This window comes from Silurus aristotelis (genome assembly GCF_946808225.1).
Source record: "Silurus aristotelis genome assembly, chromosome: 9".
Taxonomy (NCBI): domain Eukaryota; kingdom Metazoa; phylum Chordata; class Actinopteri; order Siluriformes; family Siluridae; genus Silurus; species Silurus aristotelis.
The window spans coordinates 27,253,736-27,277,951 of NC_139582.1; the positions used below are offsets into that span (position 1 = coordinate 27,253,736).

At 37.5% G+C, this 24,216-nt stretch overlaps 2 protein-coding genes and 2 long non-coding RNA genes across 4 annotated transcripts; 3 read left to right on the forward strand and 1 right to left on the reverse strand.

The window, feature by feature from the left end:
• The first annotated feature begins 398 nt into the window (after window positions 1-398).
• On the forward strand, window positions 399-5,224 carry LOC310730718 (uncharacterized protein). The gene is made up of 5 exons (XM_083549784.1): window positions 399-449; window positions 2,726-2,906; window positions 3,785-3,907; window positions 4,016-4,155; window positions 4,557-5,224. Exons 1-5 carry the CDS (start codon window positions 441-443, stop codon window positions 4,791-4,793), a joined length of 690 nt encoding a protein of 229 aa, XP_083405910.1. The 5' UTR covers window positions 399-440; the 3' UTR covers window positions 4,794-5,224.
• A 6,420-nt stretch (window positions 5,225-11,644) lies between these two features.
• ace2 (angiotensin I converting enzyme 2) lies at window positions 11,645-23,813 on the reverse strand. Its single transcript, XM_083550673.1, has 18 exons — window positions 23,576-23,813; window positions 23,139-23,297; window positions 22,879-22,972; window positions 21,657-21,800; window positions 21,352-21,464; window positions 21,077-21,182; window positions 20,065-20,162; window positions 19,707-19,879; window positions 19,063-19,289; window positions 17,147-17,291; window positions 16,384-16,482; window positions 16,167-16,289; window positions 15,350-15,528; window positions 15,176-15,234; window positions 14,985-15,085; window positions 13,936-14,052; window positions 13,014-13,208; window positions 11,645-12,832 (listed from the first exon to the last, which is right to left on the reverse strand). The coding sequence occupies exons 1-18, from the start codon at window positions 23,756-23,758 to the stop codon at window positions 12,727-12,729; spliced, it is 2,421 nt and encodes an 806-aa protein (XP_083406799.1). The 5' UTR covers window positions 23,759-23,813; the 3' UTR covers window positions 11,645-12,726.
• On the forward strand, window positions 14,615-14,934 carry LOC310731252. The gene is made up of 2 exons (XR_014535128.1): window positions 14,615-14,701; window positions 14,770-14,934. It is a non-coding gene; the product is annotated as an uncharacterized lncRNA (long non-coding RNA).
• LOC310731250 lies at window positions 20,133-20,993 on the forward strand. Its single transcript, XR_014535126.1, has 2 exons — window positions 20,133-20,263; window positions 20,679-20,993. It is a non-coding gene; the product is annotated as an uncharacterized lncRNA (long non-coding RNA).
• Window positions 23,814-24,216: the final 403 nt, after the last annotated feature.

A 24,216-nucleotide genomic window follows, 5' to 3' on the forward strand; every position in this document is an offset into this window, starting at 1 on the left:
AGGGAGGAAATTGGTAATACACCTGTCAAATCAAAGTTCAACCTGTTCCATGGCAATCAGAGAGCATCCTGTATAAGCACATAATTACCACTTACTAATTTTAAATTGACAATGATTACACATTATCCAAAGGCTCCCAAGCGTATTATCCATCATTTGTACCATATAAAATATTAAGTGTAGGCTTCAATTAGGTTTTCAGCCCCGGGGGATTTCCCTTCCAAAAAGAATGGGCCGCGTTGTTTCCGTGGCTGCTGTTTCCCTTTTTTTGTCACTTCTTCTTTTCCCCTGTAATGATCTCCATGGCTGGTGATGACATCACATCACAATGAGGTCAGAGAAGGTAGATAAAAGCCCAGCCCTCTTTGCAAACAGGCTTAAAACCAATAGTTTCTATGCTTTTTCTTCACTCACAACTAACTACAGAAAGCAAGAGCAACATGGCAAAGGTACAGTATGGTACAGTCCTACTTTCTACCCAGATGTTAGCATTATAATATCAGGCTCTGTGCATGCATGTGGATGTGCTATTTACAACTGCTGAGGTCGTTGATAGTCAGCATGTCGTGATTTCCTCGGATTTTTGAGAAGTTTTATAGCACATGTTTTTGATTGCACCTTGTAAAATCGGGTTTTTAGGAGAAAACGCTATAGGAAGCATAGAACGTCTTGTAGTCACATCATGTAACGGGAGAACTTTTTTTTGTGCTCTGTACCAGTGTGGGGTTTGCAATCACGCTCATATATTTGTTTTACACACTTATTCAGAAGAGTTGGAAGTTAGTAGTAGGCTTTGGTTCTCATGCACTGAACGCAGACAGCCATGTGGTTACACACACACACACACACACATACACATAATCACACATTCTGCGGTTTATCGACTGTGCTCTTAAAAAAGCTTTGGTTGAACTCATTTCTGAGTGTCATACATTAAAATATAGTTATACTTGTATTTCATAAAGGATATACAGAGTCAAATCGAAGTGCTTTGAGTCATTTCTGAGAAAATGCTGGGTAATTTCTGCAGCTGGTAGTTTCCACGCTCACTGTGTATACTCAAATCTGACAAATCCGCGTACTGAAATCTTTTTTTGTTTAGTTTTTTTTTTGCATTTAATGCACATTTCTGTAGGAAAATATAGGTACTTACCATATTGGAAAATAAGTGTTGTGTTTATTTTTTAATTAATCATAGTTCCTATAGATTGACTGACTGACCGACCAACTACATGAATGAATGAACGAATGAATGACCTGCTTTAAGAAAAAAATGAATTTACTCTTTTTCCTTTTTTATCTAGATTTAATTCGATTACATTATAGATCTATATATACATCCAAACTACATGCAAGTACATCCAGACCCGCATAAACTGGAAAGTGTGTAAACACAAACACACATCCGCTTTGGGTTCGCTAATTTGACTTATAATAGATCATTGAGGAAAATTGATACCTGTTAAACTTGTATCTTCCGTCCAAAGGCATGAGCTCATCCTATAGTAAAGAATGTAGTTTTGGTTCGCAAACTAGTTTTAAGCTCAGCTTCCTCACAGCGTCTTTAAATCATACAGACTCCTAAACCATGTTTGGTATATGTAACAAATAATGGATTACGTAGCATCCTTGTAAACCAGTAACATATTGTAGTTCCTTTATTCACCCAATGGACTTTTCTTTGTCATTGTTTCCTCAATAGATAAAAAATAGTACATATACTATTTTGACAAAGGGTTTGTGAAGGTTTGTAGATTTCCCATTCCACATAACTTCCAAACTTTTGGGAAGAAAATGCTCCACTAGATTTTTGACCGTGCTGGTGGGGAATTGGTGTTAATTCTGGTGGGGATTGGTGTTAATTCAACCGCAAAGGTGTTAGGTGTTAGTCAAATATTGATGAAGGTGAGGTGAGGTGAGGAGGCGTGGGGTGCAGTCAGCGTTCCAATTCAGTTCAAGTCAGCTCACAAAGAGAAAATTGTGTGCCTGCCACTTTGTGGTAACAGTTTGAGAAAGACCCACATATGGCTGGAAAAGTCAGGTGTCCCAGTGCTTTTGTCTATTAAGTTTAAATATACAAACTAGAGTCAAATGGCAACCTGTTATTACTTATTGCACACAGGTTTCTCTATTTGGCTCAATGCAAATGCTCCCGTACTTGACAAGTATCCAGATTCTTCCTCTTGCACATGCAGGTCTCCTGACACAACATCTGTTGCAATAACTCAGCTGACCGGAAAGATCTTTCCGAACGTTTGTATCCCTGCGGAGTGTGCAGGATGTTGTGTGGCTCATGACTCATAAGCTAGCAGGGTTTATTTTAGAGATAAATTTGTAAAACCACACCTTTTAAAAAAAAAGAATAGATGATTGGATTTCCACCAAACATCTCGCTTTGTTTCTATATGTGTTCACGTGGATCCTTTTTTTGGGAAATTCATTGTCAGCATATGTAACTGTGTCAAAAATGAAATTGCAACCTTGTTCATTTTCGTGGTGGCATTTTGTCTGGAACTTATCGCTGTTTTATGTATTGGGTTGGCAATAAGTATGACATTTTACTCTGTCCACCATATGGCATGAGAGCATCCCATGAGCATGAGGATCGTTTTTTTAACAGGGTGACTTGACTTGGTGGAATAAATAGCTGCTTTGAAAACATGGACACTGCATAGAACTGATTTCAGCCTTATGAATATACATTTCTTGTTTTTTGTTTTTACAGCTGACCCTTTACACTGATGACAATATGGAGAGCATGCGCTGGTGCTTACATCTGAAAATGGTTCCAATGCCACATTTGGATTATGAAAAGAATCTGAGCGAGTCGGACGAGTCCGACCAGGAGAGCAACACTACAGAAGACGAATGTGCCGTCGATGGAAATGGTCCGCCACATATGAACGGTAAAGTCTATACGTTCTCTAAAGCTTAATGATAATGATACATTTATGCTAATTGGCAGACGCCCTTATCCAGGGCCACTTAGAACAGAGCAGGTGAGGGTTAAGGGCCTTGTTTAAGGGCCCAGCAGTGGCAGCTTGGCAGTGCTGGGATTTGAACTTGTGACCTTCCGATCCAAAGTCCAACCTTTAACCACTGAACTACCACCTTAATAATTATTATAATTATTATTACGGAAATATCTAAGGTTTGTGGACGCCATGACCAATAGATTTAAATGTGCTACCACAAGGGTCTGAGTAAAGTCAGGTTCTGATGTAGGTGACATCAGAAGGCCTGGGGAACATTCAGCGTTCCATTTCATGTTCAATAGGGTCGAGGTCAGAGCTCTAAAGACGTCCAATACAATACAATTGTGTGGCTTTAACCTTGTGGTAGAAGGCTTTTTTTTTTTTATATTATTGTTACTATTTATTTGTACATTAATATTCAGATTGTTTGATACTGACATGAAATTGACCTCCTGAAGGCAATTAAAGAGGTACATATATAAAAATAGGTTCTGATATTATATACAATTGTGTGCCTCCAACTTTGGGGTAGAATTACATATGGGGGCAAAAGTCAGATGTCAAATCTTTTGACCATATAGTGTTCATGAACAAATGTTCTAAATTTTTTGTTTAGTAGGCGAATGATTTTTTGAGGCATTTACTATAATCATACTGCAATATCCATGTTTTTTTTTTTATATATATATATATATATATATATATATATATATATATATATATATATATATATATATATTGTGGTCTTTTGGGTGAAAATATGCACCCCTGTAAACCTATAAACCTATACATTTTTCCACTTTCCACAGCATGCTTTCTTAAATATAATGAATCCGAAGTGCTGATTCAGAGTCTATACCAAATCAACATCTGCCCGGAAAATATCAAATCAAAAAAAAGAAATCCGGCTTGCATGAAACCTTCCACCTCAGGTCAGTATTTGAACTATAACTATAAATTTTTTTTTTTTTCCATCGAATAAATGCCTGTTCCTTTTTTTTAAATGAACTCAGAAGTCCTCATATTTCCTGTCTTTTTAGGTGACATCACTATCTACTACTATAAGTCATCTATCCCTGCAGATATGGGAAAAGGTGTTCCTGTGGCACTAAACATCAGCAATTCGAATCAGTTCCTGAAATGCGAATTTCAAAACGGCGAAGCAGTTCTGAGTTTTGACGTAAGACAGCAGTCCTGATACACAAAACACGCATCATCTCATTTATTTTTTTTTCCACGCTAGCCGTAGATAAGTTCATGAAATCGGAGTGTATGTTGGTTGGATGTGTTTTTGTCTAGTATGAAGAACCAACAATATATAATTCATTCATTTGATTGGCTGATGAACATTTCCCAAACCTGCTGGTCCGTATTTGCAAATAGTTTATGCAAATCGCTGACACATAATTGGCTGTGCAGGTTTTTCGTATTTCCTAAAGTGCATTACAACATAAATCAAGTCAACATGGCTTCCTAATATAACCTAATTCAGTAGGTGAAGGTCAATATATTTGCCTGCAGACCAAAAAGCAAAACTCACCTGTTTATACTTAATATTTACTCTCATTTTTTTTTTTTCAGTGCTGCGAAAAAAGCCTGGATGCTATTTATCGCAACGATCCGACCACATGGCCTTTCATCTTCTACCTTACGCACACTAAGGATGACCTTCGTCACTTTGAATCGGTGGAATGCAAGGGCTGGTTCATCCACGCAGAAGCTAACCTCGTGTGCATGGATGAACACAAAGATAAAGATCCTGAAAATTTTTCCTTCCTCATTTTCCATTTGCCCAACGTTCACCCGAAGCCCAAGTGAACATTTTTTTCTTTCTATCTACTGAATCTATTTATCTATCTATCTAATAGCATCATCAAAGTGCTGTTTGAACTATAGAAAGCTGTCTGTCTGTCTGCCAGTATTTGTATCTATCTTATAGCATCATCAAAGTTTGTTTTGCAACAAACTTTTCTTATCTCTTTTATTTTATTATTATTGTTTTTATAGTGTGTATTTAACTGCCATTGCAGTTTTAAGTAATATGCATCATATCGTAATTTATTTAATGTTCATTATACAGGTGTGGCCTAAATTTTAGAGAATGACACAAATATGAATTTTCACAAAGTCTGCTGCCTCAGTTTTTATGATGGCTATTTGCATATACTCCAGAAGGTTATGGAGAGAAATCAGATTATTGAGTTACTAAATTATTAAGTTGCAAAGTCCCTCTTTGCCATGAAGATGAACTTTATCCCCCTCCAAAGAAAACTTGATTGAGTGAGAAGAACAGACTGGCAGGGTGGTGCTTGAAATCATTGGTCCTCCTCTGTTAACCATGGTTACCTGCAAGGAAACACGTGCAGTCGTCATTGCTTTGTACAAAAAATGAAGGCAAGGATTATGCAGAAAGTAAGATAGATCAAACATTTATCATCAGCATCATCAAGAACTTCAAGGAAAGAGGTTTAATTGGTGAGAAGAAGGCTGTAGGGTGCCCAAGAAGGTCCAGCTGTGGGACCACCACCAGAGTTGAGCTTGATTACAAGCAGGCCAAAACTTTTGAAGGTTGGTCTGGTGTCAAGTAGGGCAGCAAAGAAGCCATATCTCTCCAGGAAAAACATCAGGGACAGACTGATATTCTGCAAAAAGGATTGGACTGCTGAGGATTGGGATGAAGTCATTTTCTTGGCTCAATCCCGTATTGTTTCTGTATTGTTTGGGGCTTCCGGGAAAAAAAAAAAACTCGTCCGGAGGAGAAAAAGGGAGGGCTACCATCAGCCATGTGTCAGGCCAATTTTAAAGCTTCCTGAGACCATACATGTGTGGGGTTGCTTCTCAGCCAAGGGAGTGGGCTGACAATTTTGCTTAAGAATACAGCCATGAAAATAGAATGGTACAAAAACATTCTCTGAGAGCAACTTCTCCAAACCATCCAAGAACAGTTTGGTGATGAACAATGCCTTGTCATAATGAAAAAGTGAATTGTCTCGAAAACAAAATATGGAAATTTAGAGTCCATTGCCAGGAAACTCCCCAGACCTTAATCCCATTGTGGTCAATCCTCAAAACGCGGGAGAACAAACAGAAAAACATAAATTCTGACAAGCATTGATTATGCAAGAATGAGCTGCTATCAGTCAGGATTTGGCCCAGAAGTTGATCGCCAGGGCAAATTGCCGACAGACAAAAAAAGGGGCAACACTGAAAATATTGACTCTTTGCAAAAACTCAATGTAATCGTCAATAAAATCCTTTGACACTTAGGAAATATTTCTAATTAAACTTCAATATACCGTAGTAACATCGGAAAAAAAAGCTGTACATACACTAAAGCAGCAGACTTTAGTGCCATTCTCAAAATGTCAAATATTCCCCACAGCTGTAAATATTGTCATATATATATATATATATATATATATATATATATATATATATATATATATATATATATATATATATATATATATATTGAACATGTGTTTATTTTCATGTTGTTGTTTTTTTCTTTGCATTTCTTTTCCCTGTCAAATAATCTTTATAAAAATATTTTTATAAATTAGTGACAAGCTTTTCTACTGTAAAAAAAAAAGAAAATCCACTCAAAATGAAAAACGTTTCAATTCGGTTTGGACTCTATTCCATTGACTATTTTGGAAAAATGGTCAAAATTATGTTTTTGGCTTTATTTAGTGATTTTTGTATACAGTGGATGCTGCTAATCAGACACTTGTGTGCTGATCTTTTGTTTTTTTTTTATAATACATTAAATTCATTGCCACCAAGCTGTTAACGTCAACCTTAAAGCCCTCAGTCCCTTTAATCATTTTAGTTACTATGTCTATATACTACACATGGAATACTTCGCTGCTCAGTGATTCGTCAGATTTAACAACAGTTGTGCTGAAGATCACACAAGATGCTTTATTTTGTATAACATATATAATGTTTATGAAGCATTTCTTTGGAAGGAGACTCCTTCCAGTTTTTAGGAAAAAAATTCTTTTTTTTTTTTTTCCCCAGTTCAATTTATACTTGTTGTGTTTTTTGTTATACATATTTAACATAAAAAAAAAATATATATATATAATGTGTCTTTTTTCCAATTAATAATATGTGCTAATACAATTTGTTTCTATGGAACAATCTCGGAAATCTCATCGTATGAAGCTTTATTTCGATCAAACAAATGTATAAATGTAAAGATCTTCCTAGAAAAATTAGCATGAATAACACATTATTAGCTCCGGACAGTTCGTTTCTTCAAACATTCAGATGAAATACTTTGCTATGCCTCTTGGAAAAAAAAAAAAACAGCCTATGGTGTTCTTCAGGAGATTTCTTTCTGAGCTTGTGATCCAGTTCATCCTAGAGCTCAGTGACTGATTATTCTATGATAAATAACACTTCAGCAGACTGTTCTTTAAATAACTCTTTGCTTCGGATCACCGTCTTGGTGTATGGTGAAGTAGGTTGCAATGAACCACAATACAGAAGGAATTGATGGTGTTGAAGTATAGAATGGTTGCCATGTTGATTTCTTTCACCTGGAATAAGTCTTCAACTTTCCTTTTTCCAAAACAACCCCAAACCATTTAAGCTTCCACTATGTTTTCCTCTAAATTCATCCGTTAGAGACAAAAATGTCACATTTGACAGATTTTGCATATAGATTTTGGCATCCAAGATGGCGCCGTTGTGTTTGGCCAGCCGTCTCTCGCTCCTTTTAATCTGGCTTCTTTTAAGCTTTTTCTGCTTTTCTGCAATTGAGTCCTGGTCTTCAACATTCGTCTACGACCGGCAGATGCTGCTTGATATTAAGACATCTGTGTTGTGTCCGCTCCCGCGGATTCGCCCGCTAAAAAGAGGATCTCTAACGGAGAGCATTCCACTGCCTCCCCGGATGGCTTTACTTAATGTAAGGTCTCTGGTAAATAAGACATTTATCTTGAATGATTTTTTTTTATCTCGCGGAGCTTAGACTTTCTTTTTATGACTGAAACATGGACAAAAGAGGGGGACCTAAGTCCGTTCTCTGAACTTGTTCCTCAAAATTGTTCATTTTTTAATTCCCCGCGATCCTCGGGTCGTGGGGGAGGTCTGGCTGTTGTTTTTAAAAACTCTTTTCACTGTCGTATTATTCCGTCAGACTTTCAAAAAACCTTTGAGGCTCAAATGTCTCTAATTGACTTGGAAAAATCAGTTCTTTATGTCACTATTTATCGACCACCCCATTTTAATAATGCGTTTTTGAGTGAATTTGCTGATTTTATGGGTAATGTAGTAACTACATTTGATCATATTTTATTGCTTGGTGATTTTAATATTCACATTTGCTGTCCCGGTAAGCCGCTATCTAAGGGCTTTTGCAATCTTATGGACTCATTTGGTTTTTCTCAATGGGTGCAAAGCCCCACGCACACTCATGGCCACACCTTGGATTTGGTATTTTCCCTCGGTTTTAACATTACTGACATGGAGATCGAAGACGTAGCTTTTTCTGATCACAAATCTTTGACTTTCACACCTGCCCTTCCTCGTCGATCCAACACTACACCTGCACAGATTCGCTGGTCTCGATATTTTTCTCCCACAGCTTGTAAAGACTTTGCTATCGCCTATAAGGCAGCCAATGAATTGCCAACCATACATTGGCCTATTGAAAGCTTTGATGCTAATCTTTATCTGAATCTCTTTAACAGCATCTGTTTGAATATTGTCAATAACATTGCTCCTCTGAAGATTAAGCGTTCTGTCAAAAAATCACCACCTTGGTTTAATGACTCTATTCGTGCACTTAGACGAATCTGTAGACGAGCAGAACGCAAATGGCGCAAGGACAGGCTGCAGGTGTCTTATGAAATTTTAAAGGACTCCCTATCTACATTTCAGAAAGCTATTAAGTATGCAAAATTTTAATTTCTGTCAGAGACTATTTCCAAAAATCATCATAGACCTAAAGTGTTATATTCAACTGTTGATGCTGTTTTAAATCCAGTTGTTGATGCTTTTCCAGATGTGTTTGATTTTTTATGTGAAAACTTCTTAACATTTTTTACTGAGAAAATAACCAAGTCCAGGCCACAACCATCACCTGCTTTGCATTATTTATCTGAAATTACTGGGTGCTCCTCTACTTGGAACAGGTTTTGTCCTATATCTCTTCAGATTTGTAAAGATATTATTGCTCATCTGAAACCTACCTTCTGCCCATATGATAGTATTCCTTCACATTTTGTTAAACAAGTTGCTGACACTGTAGGCCCTGAACTCGTGTTTTTTATTAATATGTGTTTGAGTACTGGCACGGTCCCTGACTGCCTAAAACATGCTTCTGTAACTCCACTTTTGAAGAAACCAAATCTTAACGTGTCTGACCTTGCTAATTTTAGGCCAATTTCTAATCTCCCTTTCATTTCTAAAATTTTAGAAAAGGCTGTATTCACCCAACTAAACTCTTTTCTTGAGTCTAACTAATTTTATGATTCATTTCAATCAGGTTTTAGAAAATTGCACAGTACTGAATCTGCTCTACTGAAAGTTACCAATGACATTTTGTTGGCTACAGATAACGGAAGCGCTGTAGCTCTGGTCCTTTTAGACCTCAGCTCTGCTTTTGACATAGTTGATCACTCTATTCTTCTCTCTCGACTGGAAAGTCTTTTAGGCTTTCAGGGTATCGTTTTGAAGTGGTTTCAGTCTTTTTTAACTAATAGGTTGTTTTCTGTCCGAATCGGCCAACATACCTCCTCTACTGCATGTCTTTCCTGTGGTGTTCCTCAGGGATCCATCCTGTCCCCAACACTGTTCTCCCTATATTTGCTGCCATTGGGTTCCATTTTTTCCAGACATGGAGTATCATTTCATTTATACGCTGACGACACCCAACTGTATCTCCCCTTTAAACACAGTGATCCAAGCTCCTTAGAGGTTCTGTTGTCTTGCTTTCATGAAGTGAAAACTTGGCTTTCCGATAATTTTTTATCCTTAAACGAAAACAAAAATGAAGTCTTACTGTTTAGTCCAAGTGATTTTTATGATTTTAGCAACTTAGACCTCGGCATCTTAAGCTCTTATGTTACTCCATATGCAAAAAATCTTGGTGTTCTGTTTGACTCAGGGCTCAAGTTTAATAAACAGATTAATGCTGTCGTCAAATCATGTTTTTTTCACCTACGACGTTTGTCAAAAGTCAAACCTGCTCTATCTTTTGAGAACTTTGAACTACTTATCCATGCTTTTATTACTTCACGTCTCGATTATTGTAATTCGCTCTATTATGGAGCAAATCAATCTCTGATCGGACGTCTTCAAACAGTACAGAACGCTGCAGCCAGACTTTTAAGAGGAAAACGAAAGTTTGATCATATAAATCGATTTTAACTTCTTTGCATTGGCTACCTGTAAAATTGCGTATAGAATTTAAAATTCTATTTTTTGTTTTTAAAGCACTACATGGTTTAGCACCTATATACCTTTCTGAGATTTTATACCATCATAACCCCTCTAGGAACCTCAGATCAGGCACTCTCGGAATGCTCTTTATTCGTAGAACGAGATTAAAGCATCGTGGAGACCGAGCTTTTGCAATAGTCGGCCCTAAACTTTGGAATAACCTTCCAGCATCGATCCGGTCGGCATCATCACTCTCTTCTTTCAAATCAAATCTTAAAACACATCTTCTAAGCTCTTAATCTATTCATTTATTGCTTCCTTTGTAATGTTTGTAATGTATACCTGTACCTGTTCATTCTAATTTGTACAGCACTTTGGTCAACCCTGGGTTGTTTTTAAATGTGCTTTTATAAATAAATGAATGAATGAATGAATGAATTTGGACTCTTCGTCCATAGAACTCTCTTTTAGTTTTTTAAGCAATTATTTTACCTAGTTTGTTAGATATAAACAAAAAACATGCATGTGCCTCAAAACCATGAAAGACTAGGTGTTTCCAAACTTAAAAGATTGTATATATCATATATATTTACACAGAATGGTCCCTGAATTAACTTGAAACTGACAAAATGAATAATAAATAAAAAAAAATGACTGAAAATTAACTTATTAATTCAACAAAAGCATATAACAAAAACTAACTAATGAAACTAGCCTGGACAAAATTTATGGTACTCCTACAAAAAACTGAAAATAATTTGACCATAGAGACATGTTAAACTAAAGTGTGCCCTTTAATTACCCACAGGTGTCTTCAAACTTGTAATCAGTCAGTCTGGCTATTTCAGGGTTGATAAGTCGTCACTGTGCTGTTTGGGATCATGGTTTGCACCACACTGAACACGGACCACAGAAAGCTAAGGCGAGAGTTGTCTTAGGAGATTAGAAAGAAAATGGTAGACAAGCATGTTAAAGATAAAGGCAATAAGACCATCTCCAAGCAGCTTGATGCTCCTGTGACTACACTTTTTATTCAGATGTTGAAGATCCACGGGACTGTAGCCAGCCAACCTGATGAAACTGATGAAAAACTTAGCAGCAGATAAAATGAATGTTAACCAAAAAGCACAAAACAACTTCCAAAGAAAGTAGAGGTCAGATCGAAGAAAGACTCCACTGTTGAAGGCAAATCACAAAACAGCAAGACTGGAATTTGACAAAATGCATATTGACAAGCCACAAAACTTTTAGGAGAATGTCCTTTAGACACATGAGACAAAACTGGTGCTTTATTTGGCAAGTCACATCAGCTCTATGTTCACAGATTCAAAAATGAAGCATACAAAAGAACAGGGTATCTACTGGGGAAACATGGAGGGGGCTCAGTTGTGTTCCGAGGCTGCTTTGCTGCATCTGGCACAGGGTGTCAAATCTGTGCAGAGTACAATGAAATCTCAACACTATCAAGGCATATTTGAACGAAGTGTGCTGCCCAGTGTCAGAAAGCTTGGTCTCAGTCACAGGTCATGGGTCCTCCAGCAAAATAATGACCCAAAACCTCCAAGATTTACAAAACTTTGGTCTACTCTGAGGTGGCCTTCTGTGAGCCCTGATCTAAATCCTGTGGAACTTCTGTGGAAAGAGCTGAAACATGCAGTCTGGAGAAGGCACCCTTTCATCCTGAGACAGCTGGAGCAGATCGCTCACGAGGAGTGGGACAAAGTACATGTCGGCATGTGCAGAAGTCTCATTGTAAGTTACAGAAATCGCTTGATTGCAGTGATTGCCTCGAAAGGTTGTGCAACAAAATACCATTTTTGTTCAGACCAGTTTCATTAGTTTTTTTTTTAATGCTTCTGTTGAATCACAATTCAATAGAAATTTACATGTGAATGCCATTTGTGGGGGGCCAAGCCCACCAGCTTTGTCGCTCATTAGAGTCCACTGAATAGTTGTCTTAGGCATTGAATCTCTGTACAGAAAGAAGTACAATTGAACTATTGTACAGTGAATTTAGATTAAGCTCCTTATTGTACAATGTCTCACTGAACTCAAACCTTCAAAATAAAACTAATCCATTAGGTAAGCAGATTTCAGAATTTCTTTTTAATTACATATATTTTTTTTATTTAGAATATTTTTATAATATATAAAATTGCAATAATACAATACACAGTAATTCATTACAACACTGACACATAAATAAGCTATTTGAGCATGTGATCCATCTACTTCATATGTACAATTGAATAGATCTCACACACAGATGATCATTTTAATTGCGAATAATCACTTCTTCTTCGTTTTTAACTTTCGCGTTTTCCTTCGAGATTTCTCATGTATGCCGATCAGATCATCAAAACCCTGTTTGTTCGCTGTCGGTCTCGTATGCTTTGTTCATTGTCCCGTTAATTATACTTTCCTCGTATGGGTTCTCAGGCTCGTTCACTTCTTTGGCTTTCCTATGAATCAAAAAAAGATTTGTTTAAATATACAGGATTCGGCTTGTACAGCCTGCGGTCAATGAATCGTAAATAAATATTCAATCTGGAAAATGGCGATGAAATCAGCTGGGCAGGATGATGCAATGCATCACGTTTCCTGATGCTTAAGGGTTTTTTCTTCTCTCCCTACCGCGCTTACCTCTTCCTATATACAGCCCCCATGACCACGACGTAAATGCCTATGCAAACCACCACCGCCATGACCACTCCGAACGCAATCAGCCACACTTGAACAGGTGGCTCTGAGAGAGGAGCCGGGGTAGCACGCAGGCCTTCAAACTCCAACGTGTCATCAGTCAGCTGAAAAACCCCATTAATGCGACCTCTGGAAAGCCTGTGTGAGGGGCAAAGGAAGAGGGGAGGATTGGTTAGGGGGATTTTACACACTCTAAACACTTTGTAACTCTAACTATTTATAACCATACATCTTCTAGAACGTGATGCACTTGTCAGTAAGTCGTTGGAGAGTACCTACGTTTTGCGTAACATCCAGCTACGGGTCACATGCACTATCTTTCGAGAATGCCAAACCGCTTCAAAAGCGTCTGATGAAATCATTTCTACTATTATTAGTCAGAAGGATTTCTATAAGAACAGTTTTGTTATTGTTTAGATATTTTCAGTTCTTTGTTTCGTTCTCACAACCCCCAATTCCGTGTGTGTGTTTTAGAATAAAAAAATCTTTTATTATTCTGACTGTGAAGCATTTACGAAACGAAATGGTGACAAATTCAGTACCCAGACTTTAATGATTTAGCATTTTTCATAACTGAGACTCCAGTGTTGGCTCTTTGTGACATTCAGAGTTATAGCTGTAACTGCAACGAACAACGGAACATTTTTAAAAGTGAACATTGCAAATTGTTGAGGTATAAAAGAAAAACGTCGTACGATACACGGATCACGCATCATTTTTTGACCACCTGCCTAATATTGTGTTGGTCCCCCTTTTTGCTGCCAAAACAGTCCTGACCCATCGAGCGTTAAAAGCAACTTCTTCAGCAGTTTGAGCCACAGTACAGCTCTGTTTTATTCCGATCACGTGTTAGCAGTGTTCTCACCAGATTGCCGCTTCCACGTCCGCTTTGGGAACAATCCTAGATACGTTATTCGGATTGGTCACCACAAAGTAAAATGAGATCCTTAATGTTTCTTTGTAGGTGTGGATATTCTCTGCCCTGGAGACATTGAAAACAAAATCAATTAAATTGATTTATATAGGAATACAAACAAACATACAAACAATATATTGACAAAAGTTTGTGGACACCTGACCATAACATTTATGTGCTTTTTAACATTCTGTTCCCCGTTCCCAATTGCTGTTATAATAGCGTTCTATCTTCTGGGAAGTTGTTCCACTAGATTTTGGAGTGTGTTATGGAGATTTGTGCTCATTCAGACACAAGGGTGTTGGTAAAGTCAGGTACTGTAGGAGATAAGGAGGCTTGGGGTTGCAGTCAGTGGTTGAGGTCTGAGCTGTACAGCAGGCCACTCAAGATCTTCCATTCCAACCCATGTAAACCATATATTTAAACCATATCGGGTTTGGGTCTCCTACCTAATTTGCAGTAATACGTACATTTTGACAGCCCATATGTGTGTGTATATGTATGTGTGTGTGTGTGTGTGTGTGTGTGTGTGTGTGTGTGTGTGTGTGTGTGTGTGTATATATACAGTATACGTGTGTATATGTGTATGTGTGTAAAAATGTGTATATACTGTATGTGTAGATATGTATGTGTGTAGATATGTATATGTATGTGTATGTGTGTAGATATGTATGTGTGTGTGTGTGTGTAGATGTGTGTGTATGTGTGTAGATATGTGTGTGTATGTGTGTAGATATGTGTGTAGATGTGTGTAGATATGTATGTGTGTAGATATGTGTGTAGATATGTATGTATGTATGTATGTATGTGTGTAGATATGTGTGTAGATATGTATGTGTATGTGTGTAGATGTGTGTGTGTGTGTGTGTGTGTGTGTGTGTGTGTGTGTGTGTGTGTGTGTGTGTAGGTATGTGTGTAGATATGTATATGTATGTATGTAAATCATTAATTATGAGCAAACAAAAATAAATATAATAATAATTTTGTTTGTTACTGACATAAAGTTGACCACTTCCTCTTTGGTCTCTAAATAGTACTGTCGCATTGCAAAGGCCATAGAGGCCTTAAAGAGGTACATCTCATTGTCATTCCACTGGTACTAAAAAAAAAAAAATTGCAATTTCATTAGTATTTGTGGTAAAATTGTGGTAAATATGAAGAATATATAAAAGATAAGGAGAAAACCTACTGCATTATCTCCCAGAGCAGCTTTCAGACTTATTCTCACTTTAATAGCATTTTCAGAATCTGTAAGCAAGCAAGTTATATTAATAGCAATAAAAATCACATTGTCAAAAATGTACTTTTGGTTAGCAAATTGACAATGTTGAGAAATTTTATTCCCTGGGCATTCAGCACTCACATGGATCGAGAGCCGCATCCCAGCCTGGTTCTCTGTTGTTTTTCTGGTTCTCCTCCTTAAGCCACTCATGCAATGTACTAAAGTAGTTCAACAAAGGTTTGGAGTCCATCCTAGTGTCACCCGAGATCTCCTCCAAAGCCCGTGTCCAAGATTTTGATCGTCCTAACTCAAGCATTTGCCTTTTAGGAGACACACGATACAATTCAGCGTCATTCCTTACGTTTGGTTTTTAAATTATTCTGAATCTTTAACATTTTTGAAGAAGGTGCAGGGTTTGTAGTGATTTTTATTACAGCTTGTGTAATCCAGAGCTGTATTTAATAAAGTTATATGACTGAGCCTGCTGTAATAATCAACCACAATCTTGAACATCTTCCAACAACTGACTATTCAGAAATCTACCATCAATTACGATGATTCTGTTTAAAAGCAGATAAGTCAGTTGTTGCTGTATTAGTTTTTCTAGGAGCGATGGGCCACAAAGAGTTTACTAAGAAACTGCAAGACTTAATTGTAAAAAAATTGATAAATATACATTCCCCTACTGGAAACAGAAGTCACACCTTTGACCGTTACAAAGTGCTGACACTAGAGACTTCTTCCAAAAATGCCAGAAATATACACGTGTCTCAGAACCCAAATGATTCATCGTTTTGATTCCAAATAAGGATGTGCATTACTGTTACTACAAACGCAACATATAACCTGTGTTTTTTTTTTTTTCCTGGCACCCATCAGATTTGCGGTTGAGCGAAATGACGCAACAGCTTCTGAGCAATCGGCTTTTCGGTAGCGAAGTTGTGAAAGTTCTGTATACCTCAGTTTGTTGCCAGCTTTGGTCGAGTTTGTGATGTCGCATTTGTACAGGGGGCCGATGTGGCCAGCTTCCTGGCAAAGCGCGGCCTGAAACTGGAACTGGTATATGGTTCTCGTAAAGTATCTGTGTCAAATGAAAAAAATAGTTGTCTGCATTATCAGAAGGGTCGTGACTATTAATGAATTTATCAAACGTTTTTTATGTGATGAGGGATTACCGGATAAATGAATAGTCTCCAGACACATGGAAAAGTGCAGGTGGGTCACAGTAGGTCTCATCTCTAGGTAAAGGCTCCACCACACCGACCAACTCTCGTCTGAAGACGATAAGAAAAATTCTTAGGTGAGTGCACTAGTATAATAAACATCACATTTTTCTGTATTGCCTATTCAGTCTACTTTTGGGTTCTTTACAGTGTAGACAGAAATACTTTTTAAATATACTATATTTACAAAAGGTTGTGGACACCAGATCATAAGATTTGTACCCCTTTTTTTGAGGAACCCAATCCCCATTTAGTCCCCATTCGCTGGTAAAATAACTTCCACTCTTCTGGGAGGATGTTTCACTAGATTTTAGAGTGCACTTTGTGCTTTAGCCTCATTAGTGGAGATACTGATGTAGGTGAGGTGAGGAGGCCTGGGGTGCTGTCGGCATTCACATTCATCCCGAAGGTGTTGAGTAGGTTTGAGACTCGAGCCAAATACCAGGTCACTCAAGGCCTTCCATTCCAACCTATGCTAAGCGTATCTTTCTGGAACTGGTTTTGTGCTACTACATCCTATGCATATGTGTGGCAGCATTTCTGGGACAAGTGTCCCAGTAGGTTTGTCTATTTAATTGTTACTTATATAACACTTAGACTTGTACACATTTTTAGCGTTCCTAACTTCACTGGAAAAAAAAACAAGTAACAAAGAAATTGCATCAAAAAGGAATTTCTCCTGACTTCATAAGACTGAATCCGTTCTTTCACGTACTTCATCTCCCACCAGCGGAGCATCCACTTTTCTTTGGGAATCTCCTCCTTAAACACCTGCCATCTCCATTCCTCCAGCATGTAGGTGAACGGCAACGTTGCCACAATGGTAAGGGCTTGCTTCAGCAGGAAGTTAATATCCGTCTCTGTAAAAAAAAAAGTCACAGTGAATGTAAATTATTTTGGATTGGAATCGATGCTTCCCCTCAAGGGCCCTGATTTTTTATTTTTTTTTTTTGTATAATGGAATGCTAAACAGGGCAAAATTGACAGAAAGAAATATATTTTCCATGTAGTTATTTAAATAATTCATACACAAACATATAAAATACAAACTGCCCCTATATACAAGGCTTTACAGTAAACTACAGGCACTTTTTTTGAGAAAGTTTTTGGTGGTAAGATGAATTACAGACACTGGGCAATGGTGGAGGAAATATACAAACCATGTACTTGAGTAAAAGTAGTGATACAGTAGGTAAAATATTACTCGATGTAAAGTGCCCCCTTTAAACTTTTACCTGAGAAAAATTATAAACGTATTTGCCTTCAAATGTACTTAAGTATCCATAGTTCTATGGCTATAATGTCTTTATATACATATATAGGTTAATATAGAAAACACAGGGCTTTCAGTTTGGTACGCATGCTTTTTACTTGCGAAACATAGTTAAAGTTTCCCCTCAGGAACGTATTAAGTGGCGGACCACACGTTTGTTTAGTCTCTGCGTTGCACTTTAAGCACATTATTTTATTAACAATAAACTTAAAAACATACACAACAATGCCAGGGGTATTAAAAAATAATTAACACTGTCGCTTCTCATTTTGTACCAGAAATAGGATTTGTTTTGCGCATGCAGGAAAATGCTAAAGAATCCATAGCGCTAACGTTAGCCATTAATCAGGAAGTGGCTAGCAGTTAACGCTAGCATATGGATTATTTAGTGTTTTATACCAGCTTCAGAAATTTGGAGAACATCCTGACAATTCCAAATATCGAGGAGGTGAATGGATAAAGACATTTGTTGAGTTGAGTAAAAAGTAAGATATCTGACTTGTATTCAAAAATGTAGTCAAGTTAAAGTAAACGTTTCCCCTATTGGAACTACATGAGAAAAATAAAGATACGCAAAAAAAGCTACTGAAGTACAGTATTGAATTACATTTATTTAGTTTCTGTCCACCACTGCCACTAGGCCATAAACAAATACCCTAAACATACATTCGTGCTTTCTGAACATCCTATTTGACAATTACTCTCTATTTGCTGATGTAATATTCCCACTTCTTGAAAGATGTTCCACTAGATTTTGGAGTGTGTTTGTGGACAGATTTGTGCTCATACAGCTGCTGGAGTGTTACTAAAGGCAGGTATTTATGTACGCTGTTCATTAGGGATAATGTTAAGACCACTGAAGCAGGCTACTCAAGATCTTCCACTCCAAACCATGTTCAAACTTCTTGGAGCTGGCTTTGTGCACAGGGGCATTTTTATGCTAGAACAGGTTTGGGATGCTAGTTCAAGTAAAGGGAAAATGTGATGCTAATGCCTCCAAAGATGTCCTATACATATTCATACATCTATCTACCCATCCATAGTCTGGCTGTAATTACTTAAAAAAAACCATAGTGTGCTTTAAGACCATTACCTGAAAGGATATTCCTACTATAGGGGGTGTGTTCAAGTAGTGTCTGATTTGAGTGGCAGTGATTTGAGTGTTTTTTTGTATATTTTTCCCTGTCACATGACCATTATGGTTCTGCATGTACACTCCTACTCAGTTCTTTCCAAGATTCAGGAATCTACTCTGTGAGTTGACTAGAATTAAAATCATTGAATCATTTGTCTGTTTTAGAATAAACAACAAACAAAACAAATGGACCCCACTTTGGTGAAACGGGAAGTGTCCATACCTGCATCTTCTTTAAAGTCAGACGGCAGGAGCCCCAGAGACTGCAGGTGAGACGGGGTTGCGGCTGACAGGCTCATGATCTCCCCCACAGCTTCGTGAAAGCCCTCATTGGCTCCATCTCTGAGCAGGTACGGTAGGTGTCGATACGCCATCTGGTACTGATTATGTCCCATCTCATGATGTGCGGTTAGAAAATGGTCCATGGTCACCGTAGTGCACATTTTGATTCTGGAGTATATGAATAGCAGATCAGTAGAGGAACCTACTTTATGTCTCATACTGAAGACTTGCTAATGTCCCAAGTTTCTTTTTGTTTGTTTGTTAGTTTGTTTTGATGGATCAAAATAATCCTGGAAATGATTTGCATAATAAATAATATTATTAAATAAATTAAATACTAAATCAAATCAAATACATACTATTTAAAAAATAAATTTACATTCTCAGGAGTATTTAACCCAAATTTCAATTATTTCAGCTTAATTTAAATTTGTAATGTATTATTTAGAATTAGACAACTATTTCAATTATTTACATAAGTTAACGTGCCACAATGTAAACTACTGTCAGAAGATAAAGAAATGGATGGATGGATGGACGGATGGATAGACAGACAGACAGACAGACAGACCCCTGCCTCAGTACCTGTAGTCCTCTCGGTTGCCCATGTCCCACGCTGTGGCATGACACACCACTTTCCTGCCATCGTCAGGTTTTGTGAACATCGACTTTGTCCAGAAGTTAGGAAACATGGCTGACATGTTCACGGACACAAAGAACTTTTCGGCTTCCTGGAACAGCCGCAGTTCGTTCCAGCCCTGAAATCAGCAATAAAATATTTCCTCAAAATTTTACGGTTAATAAAATCGATAAGAAGTCATGCGCCAGAAATCGGATAACAATCTGCAATCTGATTTGGAATGGACCTTTGGGCTGAGATAAGAATCAGCTGCTGCTTAAATACGTATGCGCTAATAAATTTTATTTTTTTTTTAAGCCAGACCTGCCCCATCATCGCTGAGGTCACGTCGATATCAGGTTTGTCTTGATAAGGGACACAGAGGGGGTAAAGGTTGGTCCAAAACCTCCCCCACATATCACCTGGAAAACATGGAGAACAAAAACAGGGATATCTTACTAGTCATTTGAAATCCTCATTACTCATTCAATCCTAATTGCCGTTTAACACACACCATACTGTGGTTCCTCCCTAGACTGTTACCACCAAGTTAGAGGCACATGATTGTATAGGATGGCTATGGAAGCGTTAAATTTTCCCTTTAATTGGGAATTCCATTCATCTGGGTCTGATTTAATGTGGAAACAAGGACTGGGATCCTGCAGCCTGGGATTAAGCAAGCAAGATATGAATATATAAAATATGAAGCTTTCAGCAAAGAACAAAGAAAACACTCATTTATTCATCCTTAGTATCTGCCTGATCAGGATCAGTTTAAATTCAATTACAATAGTACATTATATTTTGTTTAAAAAAATCTATTGGGCAGGTCAAAATAAAAAACATAACTGAATGAGCTCCTGCTCAGGATCAGCACTGGTCTATATGCTTTAGATATGGCCAATTCTGAGCTATATAGTATCATTTATGGCTACCAGTGGCCAGTGTTCCTGCCAGTTTCATCTACTTTATATTTCCCTGATTCATCTTGATGCCCTACTTCTGGATGACGTTCTCTTTAATTGGAGACCACTCTGTGCACCATGAGGATGTTTCCACATGAACAGCGTAAAGATCCATGAAGTTACTGAGCAACTCAAGAAGATTGATTTGGACTGTAATTTATATCGACATTTGATGCCAATTGAATGAAGACGGTTTCCCTTTTCTAAGGTTTCTTTCTTATACCTTCTCAGGGAGTTTTTCCTTGCCACTCTCACTACTAGCTCAATCATTACAGATACATTTTTTGGGGAACAAACTTAAGGCACTAAATAAAAAAAAACGTCCAACTTTAAATGCTGCTTTGGGACAATGATTGGGAAAATTGCTTTACCAAGCAAATGGGCTGGAAGACCCCCTTTAGTGGCGATGTGGCCAGGATATGTGTTCTGTAACTTGGCTCTCACATATGCATGAAGCTCTTTGTACAAAGGCAGAATCTACATAGAAAAACAATTTCCAGTTATTAGTACAAATCTTTATTTTGAATTGCACTGTCTCAGAAATAAACGTATAGATAATAATCTTATCAAGGAATTACTTGTCAATAATTAATTTCACTTTTTAGGTACTCGTTAACCAATGCGTGTTATGTAACCTCAGACCTACCTCGTTATATATGCGTCTAACATCTGTCATCAGTTCGTCCCGATTGTAGCTGTATTTTGGGTCATCGATTGTTTCATAATTAGCCCTCCAGTAGTCGCCATAATCGGTATAATCTTTAATATTAAAAAAAAGCAGCGAATAAGCACATCTCAACATCTAAATTCATGCCCTTTAACACTCCATTTGAAAGCAATGTCCTCTCCAATGCTATTACTAAACTGATGTGTCGAGTAATTGCTTTTGCTATTTATGAGAGGACTGCTGTGAAATGGAATCGAGCCCGAGTTAGTCACGATGCGTCATACTGTTCAGCTGGGCGACTTCGTTTTTCAAGTCCACGTAGTCTTCATAGAGCGTTCTCATCTTCTTGCCAACCTGAACCCTCCAGCCTTCCCACACGTGTAGCCGCTCGTAGTAATCCCTGCTGTCAGCCATGATTGCTTCCAGGCCTGGAAAAGGAAAGACGTGGCAGGAAATGAAGGGCCATAAAGACGAAAAAACATGTACAGAAACTTTTCCAACGTGTTTTATTCTCATTAGTGATGAAACAAAACCAAAAATAAGAATAAGCCTGAAGTTGTTGGATGTTTAAAGCTGGTGTATGACAGTAAAATGTTTTTGTGTACATGGACATTTATCCTTTATTTTCCAGTTAAACAAGCAGGAAGATAAGATTAAACCCTTAAGTCTTTGTATTTCCTTATTGTCTACTCTTGGATTATAAGGGACCTTTAAAAGAGTGCACTTGTTCAGTGACTCTATATTACTGTTAGTCTAGACTTAAGCCACACCCACCACCCCTTTAAGAGCTCTCTTTCTCAATCTACACATGATTGTGAAATACCAGTGATCCTGCACCCTTGTGCTCTCCAGACCTGCCTCATCCAGATGCCACATGGGCCTTCACATGGACAGTTTAAAGATTGAAGATACACTTGCTGTATATGGAACCCCTAATACACGATGAAAATGAGTTTGGACAGCAATGAACATAAACGGTTCCTGCTACAGTGGCTTACACTGAACTACAGTTGCCACTAACAAGATAAGATTGGGTTGCATTTTGAGTTCCTTTAAGGTTTCTTCCTCATATCATTGTACTGAGATTTTTGGTTGGCCACTCTCTATTTATTTATGCAAATCTCCTGTGTGACAATGTTCACTGCTAAATGTGCTCTACATATAAAACGGATTTAAATTGAGTACAACACTAATTCAGAGTATAGCAATTCGTATAGTTATTAGAACAAATCAAATGGCCTGGCCAAGTCAAGTGTGGCAATGTTAGGGATGGAAATCTGGAATATGCTCACTTTTAAGAAAAGTTAATTCTAATAAGCCAAATATGATTATTTTCCTGTAACAGCATGTCCTCTATTCTGAACTCTTTATCCAAGCCTTATCCATAAGTCTACATAGGAATTCATTACTCTAAGCAATCACACTTGATAAAAAAAACATGACATTATATGACTTTATGGTTTATGACTGTCTCAATAGAGCCTGTTATCTCTCCGGCTACAATACCTGGTTCCAAAGTCTCGCAGTCGAAGGGGTCATCGAATTTACACACCGTTCCTGTGCCGTAAATAGTGCTCATCTCATTCATGACTTTACCAAGCTGCAGTACCAACAGAGAGTTTGTAAGAGACAATGCAGAGGACTTATTATTACAATGTACAAGCATTGGATTAGGTTACATTTCAGTCATAAATATGGATAAGTCATATAAACAGATATATAGAAGAAATACCGCCAATTATGGATCGTAGTGTCACCGTACTTACATGGCTGGCTTTATCAGGTGACAGAGCCCCCGAGCCTTTGTCTTGGAGCGATCGGAGTTGGAGTTTAATCTCTGGATCAGAAATCTGATCGATAGGAAAAGCATTGGACTGCTCGGATACATTAGAGTAGTATTTGCTCCAGATTGCCCCTTGTACTGCCTATAGAAAGAGGGCCAGGATCAGATTCAGTATCATTACTGTCATAATTCATAACATGCCAAGAAGAAGAGCAAATATGTACAATATACATTCGAAATAAACAAAGTTTATACAGAAATTCAGGACCGTACTGTAGCTCATTTTTGTCAGTACACAGATTTTTAACTTGCACTTTATCAACACTTAATTTGTGGTCCCTTTAAAAACTGTGGAAATTACATTCTCACAAAGAGGTCCCATTCCAAAGAAAACCATTGACACTTCGTTCTTTTACTCACCAGTTTATCCGAGTTCTCTGCCGTGATGTTCGTGTTGTATTCCCAAGATGCGAGACTGTACTGGTACATGAGACGGGACGCTTCCTCGTCGAATTTCTGCAAGAAATCTCGGGCCCCATCCTCGACTGTTTGAGCCCAGGCAGCAGAGATCCCAACCAAAATTAAGATGCACAAACCAGACATCTTTCACAGGCACTGGCAGGGCTGCAGCAAAGTCACGGTCTTATCTAGAGTGTAGCTCAGGATACACCCTTTGAACTGAGCTATAAAATAGAAAATAAGCCCAGCATCATTTAGTGCTTATTTAATGCGCAAAGTACAGACATTAGTTTAGGGTGCAATAAAATATGAAATTAAAATATTAAATTAAAATTAAATCCCACAGAATTGAGAATTGAAAATTCTCCAAAACTATTTATTTATTTATTTATTTATTTTTAAATTTGATGTGTAAATTTCTGAGATTATTTAATTTTATTATATTATAATAAAGGTATACAATTTTTTTTTATTCGATTTAATTAGCCTTTATAATACTGCTTTTTTTTCTTTTCTTTTTTTTTTTTTTTAACAATCATTTTAATGGTTATTTAGGAGAATTTTTAGAACTTTCATCCAAATTCAGTCAAACTCAGTTTAAA

Excerpts from the sequence above, each read along its gene's own strand:
- LOC310730718 (XM_083549784.1), top strand. Across the intron at positions 2,907-3,784 it reads TGGTCCGCCACATATGAACG|CATGCTTTCTTAAATATAAT; the intron begins GTAAAGTCTATA and ends CACTTTCCACAG. Across the intron at positions 4,156-4,556 it reads AAGCAGTTCTGAGTTTTGAC|TGCTGCGAAAAAAGCCTGGA; the intron begins GTAAGACAGCAG and ends TTTTTTTTTCAG.
- ace2 (XM_083550673.1), bottom strand. The coding sequence starts at position 23,758 with ATGTCTGGTTTGTGCATCTTAATTTTGGTTGGGATCTCTGCTGCCTGG. Across the intron at positions 23,298-23,575 it reads CAGAGAACTCGGATAAACTG|GCAGTACAAGGGGCAATCTG; the intron begins GTGAGTAAAAGA and ends CTCTTTCTATAG. Across the intron at positions 21,801-22,878 it reads CTGCGAGACTTTGGAACCAG|GCCTGGAAGCAATCATGGCT; the intron begins GTATTGTAGCCG and ends TTCCTTTTCCAG.